The sequence below is a fragment of the Hesperophylax consimilis genome, chromosome 8 (assembly GCF_061612785.1).
Source record: "Hesperophylax consimilis isolate HC1 chromosome 8, BYU_Hcon_1.0, whole genome shotgun sequence".
Taxonomy (NCBI): domain Eukaryota; kingdom Metazoa; phylum Arthropoda; class Insecta; order Trichoptera; family Limnephilidae; genus Hesperophylax; species Hesperophylax consimilis.
The window spans coordinates 37,102,751-37,110,652 of record NC_142843.1 but is presented as its reverse complement, the minus strand read 5'-3'; the positions used below and the strand labels follow the sequence as shown (position 1 = coordinate 37,110,652).

The window sequence follows — 7,902 nt, the reverse complement described above, 5'->3', positions numbered from 1 at the left end:
AACCATAAAACAAAATATATTCATAAAACAAATAGCATTTAATAACGGTTATTCTAATAAATTGATAGTTGAAAAACAAAATAAAAAAATTAAACATATTCTCTTCAAACGGTATTTCTAAAGATAAATAATAAATAAACAATGGCGTAGAATTCTGTTAGCGGATAACGATACTTCTAAAATTATATATAAAAACATTCCTGGTACTATTCAACTGGCGTTTTACACTAATAACAATGAAGAAATATATTCTTAATAATAAAAATAGAAAAAATCAGGAGTTTAAAAACTCAATTGATATGATTGTAATTTCTTTTATTTTATTTTTATTTATTTTATTTTTGTTTATTGCAGAAACAAACAGTACATAATTACACAGATGACAATAGTTACAAAATTATAAAAGTTAGTACAATAAATGGTACCAATGACATGTCGCTGACATATATGCATATGAGGTATATTATACATTTTACGGTACCACTCGAACGATCGCGCGTCAAAAAACTTTTTTCTCCGATTGCTCGCGGTTTTTTGGCGACGAATTTGAATATTTTCCGCCAACATTAAAAAAATCAAACCTCCGAATTTTAATACGGAGACATAAAACTGATTGTAGTGCTATACAGCCAATGAATTCACCTATATTTTAATAATTATTCTATATTTTTAGAATTGATAGATAAATTATTAAAAAATCTTAAACTTTATAAATGCGCGAAATTAGCGTTTTTGTGATTTGAAATTGCCGCCAGTGGCAGTTTTAAATATCTTTATAGAATATTTTCTACGTTTTTATGTTCTCTATGGCCTGTTTGATAACCACAAATGCAAGAATGTAATAGAAAAATAATTTTTTGTACGTTATGCTCTCTTCAAAAGTTTGGTTAGAAAATAATTTTTTAAATTTGAGTGCGTGACGTGTCAAAATTGAAATCACTGTATTATACTATATAATAAATTTACCACAAAAACTGGTATAACGTTAGGAAGATACATTAACTGTCTACAATTATTAATAAGCATAGTCGCCGTGTTGGCTTTATTTTATTCATTTGATGAATTATACAGAGAGCCTATTTCACGATGTCAAAATCATGGTGCTACTTTTTAAATAATTGTAAATTAGAACTGGAGATTTGTCACCATGTTTTTATATAACGTGCAAAACGAGGAAATAAGGCTTAAAATGAGATATATATCATAGATATAAACATTGCCAATATTTCAGGGGGATACTTTGAAACATAAATATACCACTCTCTAGATCGATATCTTCGGGCTTTTTGTATGTAACGGAATTATACAGTACTTAACCACAGATATACAAGCAGTTCCCATGCAGTACCTACCGTGCGGAAAAGAGCAGTAGACAAGGTGGAGGAAACTCAAGGCCATTTAAAAAAGATGCGACCATAGACAACATAATTGCTCTCAGCCTACTCTATTCATTCACTAGCCCAAAAACACTATTATAAAAATAAAAATGTCCTTGAAGCAGAAAAATGTCGAAATGTTTTCAGAGGGCAAGGTTCATCTGACTAAGAAAATGAACTTTTACAGTTTATTTCCTTAAGATGAAACTTGTTAATCTGAGAAGAAGAAACCCAAAATTACAAGAAAAATTCCAAAACATGATTGTCCGACAGTACGAAGAAGAATTCCGACATTTTTCTGCCTATTTTGAACTCATTGCTACATATGTTTCAAAACTTTAATTTCACCAAAACAATAAGACAATACAGGATAACACTAATCAATAACATGAATAAGTTGGTCGATATAATAAATAACATTTATACGTTGTGGAGGAAGACACAGGTATGCCAAGTATGTTACGTAGGTAATAACCTAAAAACTGTCAATTCACTAACTTGAACTTATGTAGGTAGGTTGAATATATGTTTGTAACTCGCTAACACTATACTGGCTTATATTGTATTTTTATCACGAACAACTTTAACACGCAATATTTTCGACGCGAAATGACAACCCGCGTGTATAAATAAACCACTCTCATTTTGTTGGAATGATTTGAAAACTGTCAAACGGCAAAATTCCGTCATCTCTTTCTGTTACACGAGTCATTATGGTAGAGAGCGAGAGATCAAACCAATCCTTCTGCTCTAACCAATGAGATCTGAGCTTTTAGCCATATTATTCGTTTTCTATAAGAATTTTGAGGTAGGCGTGGCGGTTTCAAATGAGTTTCAAGGCCAAAGCTTAGTTAAATGCCCCTGCTTTGAAAGTTGATGAAATTCACCAATATTTGACGAAAAATCACTTCTGACAGCTACCTTAAGGTCAATCTACATAGAGTAAATCGGAATATGTAAAATGATGATAAATTTGTATATATATCAAACCTTTGTATGACCGTAGAATGCAAATAAAATCATAGTGATAATTTTATATCTAAACGCAAAGGTATCGAAAAAAAAGGGGTGAGGGGAAAATAATTGATGGAACCAATAATTGATTTATTTATTAAGCCCTAATATCCTTTTAAATCAATATTACAGTTGTATGGTTACAATGAAAGAGCAGTATATTGATTTAAACATTGTTTACACACTTTGTCATAATAAAAATGTATTCAGTTTATTGGTTTATTCATAATTTAAGAAAATCAATACATAATAATATCATTGTGCCTCGCTATAGAGTGAGATTCTGAGTATCGCTCTGGTGAGGGACCACCATTCAGAATTGAACATTGCTTGAATTGGCTTAGTTATGTTTAGTGACTAGATCTGGAAAAGCCTCTTTACAGAAAAGACTCACAAAGCTCGTAAGACTTTATACCCGCACTGGCCGCTTTGGTCATCTGGACGAATCCCAAACGGCCTTTATAGCAGAGTAAGGATTCATCCAGAGAGATGTCTTGCTCGGGCAGGTATAAAGTCTCAAACTTATTTGAGAGGTGGTCCAAGACGGGCTGAATCTTTTGTAACCTTCGCACAGATAATGGTGCATCAGAAGAAAGACTTTCATTGTTGGTGAAGTGAAGGAACTTTTTAATTAGAAGAAAACGATTATAATCCATGGCTCGGCTGAAATAAGGCATGGCGGTGAGTTTTTTTGAATAGAAGTAGTCTTTTTCAACAGGAAGGGGACTAATACCTTGATACATTAAAATTGCCAAGAATACATACATTTCCTCTTTATTCGTGGGAGCCCATTTATTGGTACGCGCATGACGCTTAAATTGTTTTTTCGCAATCCATTGATCTGCATACCTGTTGGTCTCTCTCGCGATCAGTTCAACGAAATCTGCATCAAAGATTTTAAGAAAGGTTTGCCCATTTCGTCGGTATTGAAAGTTGGTCTTGGCGTGCCTGTGAAAGTCTCCCTTATCCCGTAAGATATCATTAGACCAATCGAAAGAGTAACCTTCAGGCGGCAGAATCGAACGCATTGCCTCACTATCTACCTGGTCTTGTCTACTAAAGTCTATGGCCATAGCGGAGTTAGGTGAAACGTTGATAATATTATGATAAGGTATTGGTGGCATGTATCCTCATCGCTCTCTTCGTGGTCGACGTCGCTCGCTTCGTCATCCTCGTCGCTCGATCTGTCCATATCCATTTCTGAAACAACAGAAAACCCAAATTAATTTAATGTGTCTATATTACGATAACCCACTGCCTCTGGTACGGCTTATGACTCGCAATACGATGGTCGCGGGATCAAATCAAATAAATTATATTTGAATAATTAGTGTTATTTTCACACAAAATTCATTAAAAATAATATATATTATATTTGCGGCACGTTCCAGAGTGGAAGATACCCATAGTATCGCCCTGGTGTAAGACCCCATTCAGAATTGAAACGTTGCTTGAAATGGCTTTAGCCGTGTTTGGTGACCAGTTCTGAATAGCCACACCTCCTTCCCCTCCCCGCTACCTTCAGCCTCACAACATACCCCGATTGGGGCTGCCATAGTCTCACTGGCTCCAGCTGAGGCTCTTGTGAGGTATTCATATAAAAAAATAAATAAAAAGTTAATCAAATACTTGAGGCGGGCAATGTCAGGAGTCAGAATAGCACAGTCAGGTAGGTATGGAATGAAGAAAAGAGTGTGTGTGCCAAGATCGAGTTGCATGGTGGTTCATCCTCTCTGCCTACCGAAATGGCGTGAAGGTAAGTTAGTTAGTTTTATAACTCACGGTTTCCAAGTACAGACTCTTCTAGTACAGCTGCCTCGTCCACGTTACTGTTTCTGCCCATGTCTGACTCTGAAATAAAAGAAAACACAAATTTACAGTAGAATTTGGATATAATGACTTTGCATTTAACGGTCTACTGTTTTAAGTGACGATAATGTAAACTCTAGTAAGGTTTCATAGCTTTTAGTAGGAAAACGTATCCGTTTAAAGTGACCAACTACGTAAAGCGACCTATTTTAATGATAATTTGTCCGGTTACAAAACCCACCTACCAATACAGCCTCGCTTTTAACTAGGAAGCTCGACACAATGAGTCCCGTGAAGCGAAAGTGTTTTTTCAATTTAAGAAAAAAATGCTGTATTACACCGTTTAGAAGCCGGTGAATCAAATGTAATCCTCGCAAAGAAGTTCGGCATGTCTTATTTCTCACTCTGTAATACCCGTTACAGAAAAAAAAGATGTGTAATGATGCATCCACGTCATAACAACAATACATTTTGTATGTTTGTTATGTGGAATTTTTAAGTACTATGCTTATTTCCTGCCAATATACCAACAGTGAAACTGTGCTAGGGATATCAATATAAAATATAGATAATTGATTTTATATTGAGCCCCTGGTATGACATTTCAAAAAATAAACTCACCGTTCCCAAACGCCGACAATTCTTCGTAGAATGGCACGTCCACCCACAGCTCGCTATGATAGCCGGCCTCCGGAGAGAAGAGTTCCCCACTCCGCGATGTCCCAGGTAACGGCTCGGGAGATGCTGCACGGATAGGCATAATTGGTGCATTGGGAGCCGTTGATTGGGTCTGTGCGGGAGTGGACATCCACGGTGGTGGTACGGGTCGTGGCAACGGTGAAGGCGTCCCTTGTGAAAAGGGACACGTTGTTCTCTCCGGAGATGGAATTCTGAAAACATTTACATAAATCATATAAATTGTTCTCATTCACGTGTGAAACAGTATGTACAGTATGTAAATAAACAATAAAATTAGAACTCTGTAAAATATGCACTGAATGTGCCAAATGCACAGAGCGCTGATCTTACCAACTCTCACTGTAAGAGTGGAACGCTGTCAGGAAAAAACAATAATATTGTATCAAGCATCTAAATACGATTACTTACTTTTGTTTAGTTTTTCTTGGAGGTGCGGTAGGGAGCAAAATGCGCGCCGCCTGCTTCTTGAATTTTCAGCTTTCCAGCTCTAGCCGGAAGGAAGCAGGCAGGGCCCTAACAGCCTTTAGGGCCTTGACGCGATCCTCTCGCACCAGTAACAAAGCAGGGTCGCTGTTTAAATAAATACAAATATATGATGAGTTCAACGGCCACAGCAAAGTACTTTCATAAAAAAACATTAAAAAATACTAACACTCCAGACAAGGCTGCAATTGCAGCTCTGCGTTGACGTCCACGTGCAGGTAGTCCGGCACCAGCTCGTACCCCACCTCTCCCTCTTCCTCTGCCTCCTCTTGCAGTCAGCACCACTCTATATATTTTAAATTGAAAACACTTAATGTAAGTAATGTAAAATGTTTAAATTTTGTTAAATATTGCACTAATATAAAATTTGAAAATAATTATTGGGTCGTGGAGTGATCCCTTTCCCTGGACGACAGCTGTTACTGCACAAATTTGGTAAAAGTAAACAAATTAATTAATTATACAACTAAATTACTAAATTTTTATTGTGTGACGAAGGCTTTACACCATTTTACATGTGAAAAAGAGTCAACTTTTTGACATATGACTTAAAATAATTGGTTAGCAAATATCTGTATTAATAATGAACCAATTCAAATAAAACTTATATATATATATCTCTTTGTTTTGAATCACTGTGATGGAATATCTATATTTCAAATGCGCGAGTGCAGTATTTAAGACATTATTGTAAATCAAAAACAGATGACGTCTTCAGTTGACGTAATCTTACACAAAAACTTCAACCAAAACAATATAATACAAACAAACGAATTAAAAACGCATTTCAAAGATAGATAAGTCAATCATGATTACACAGATATATAATTATGCGTTAAAAACCCAATAAATTAATTACTTACGGCATTTTAGGAAGAGTCCAAAATTTCGTGAATGTTGAAAATTAATAATTATGTTTTTGACAGGACGCCATAAAAAAACCGCGAAAACTCGTTAAATAACACTTCAAAGACAACGGATAAGTTCATAGACAAAGAGAATATATTATCAGCTATTCGATAAAACAAGTAGCTGGCCATATAAACGTTTTAAATAATTACAATAAATATTTTACGAATGGTAGAAAAATCGGTCCATTTTTGGACCGATATCAATCGCAGAAAAATAAAAGTGGTCGATTTTTCGACCGAAATCGTTCCAGTGGGTTACATTTTTAAGTTAAGTTAAATAAGTGTGCTGGGGAAGGAGAGAGGTGTGTGTGAGTGTTTGTGTGTGTGTGTACGTGTGCATGTGTGTCTGTGTGTGGTTGTGTGTGTTATGTGGGCGAATTCAGTGTGCTAAAAAAGTTTTTCTTAAATAGAGGGAGAGAATCAAAAAATATATCGGTATTTGTGCTTGTTTGAATTGAGTTGAATGTTTGAAGGATGCGAGAAATAGGGGAATTGGCTGCAGCGTTTGTATTATTACTAGTTGTGTAAAAAAGGAGAACCAATAGAAACTTTGAAGTCAGAACTAAAGAATCTCAGGGCTCTAAATGGAAATAGTGAATCTGAGTTTGCATCATCTTTTGAATAATGATCACACTTTCGATAAAAATTCGGGTCTTAAAATACTTCACTCAGGATATAAAGCATCGAAAATAAATAATTTTGAAATTTCAGAAGTTAGAAAACATGTCAATATAAAATCAGGTATAATTAATAAGAAAAAAAAAATTATAAATAATAATGAAAAATGCCATTACAAAGTGATAAGCTTCCAGAATAAATCTTCTTATTAAACGCTTCGGTCAAGTACTCAAGTATTGTGAGCTGCATATCCAGTTATTTGGTTCATTTTTATACCGCCAGAGGTGCGCTCTGTCCGCCATCTATAGCCGTAGGTATCGGCCATATTGAAGGAACGCGTGATTTTTTATAAACGTCAAACATAATCACGTAACTGTTGATAATTTTGGTTGTAATGTAATTAATCCAATGGATTATCAAATTTCTAAAACATATTTTCTTCGATATTATCCAAAAATTATATGAGCAGAAACGATGCTTTTGAAGAAATCTGGTGATCCTATTTTAGTATGAAATCGGGTCTTAATTTTCAAGTTAGCGGAATTTACCCGAAACAGACAATTTAATTTTGACCAATCGGAGGGCCTACATCGTACAGACGATCGCATAATAATACTATCAGATGGTGACGTGAGTTAGTATGCGTGCTATTGTATTGTAGGTATATCTTTTCGTATTGTTTGAGGTTTGTGTATCGTTGTGTGTTATGGGCGAATTTCTTGCATTTGTTTTGTGTTACGTGAAGTTTGTTATATGTTATGTAAACTATGTTATTCTATACCGGTAAAGCGTACGTGAGCGCTGGGCGAATTGGGCTGAGGTACAGATGTGTTTTCTTTCTTGTTTCTAGCGAGCACTTTCAGATTAAAATCAGTTTTGTCTAAGAGTAGATTCATTTATCGATTCAGATTAATAATTCAATTCTTATCTGCAGTTGACTAAGCTTCACTTCATTTATACCTCGCTGATTGATTACGTGAAAAATTGTATTC

The 7,902-nt window shown here is 35.2% G+C and overlaps 1 protein-coding gene across 1 annotated transcript; it reads right to left on the bottom strand.

The window, feature by feature from the left end:
* Nucleotides 1–2,601: 2,601 nt before the first annotated feature.
* Nucleotides 2,602–6,003, bottom strand: LOC149421992 (uncharacterized). The gene is made up of 5 exons (XM_089634639.1): nucleotides 5,551–6,003; nucleotides 5,307–5,468; nucleotides 4,821–5,089; nucleotides 4,173–4,241; nucleotides 2,602–3,590 (listed from the first exon to the last, which is right to left on the bottom strand). Exons 3-5 carry the CDS (start codon nucleotides 5,005–5,007, stop codon nucleotides 3,454–3,456), a joined length of 393 nt encoding a protein of 130 aa, XP_089490765.1. The 5' UTR covers nucleotides 5,008–5,089; nucleotides 5,307–5,468; nucleotides 5,551–6,003; the 3' UTR covers nucleotides 2,602–3,453.
* Between the last annotated feature and the right edge of the window lie 1,899 nt (nucleotides 6,004–7,902).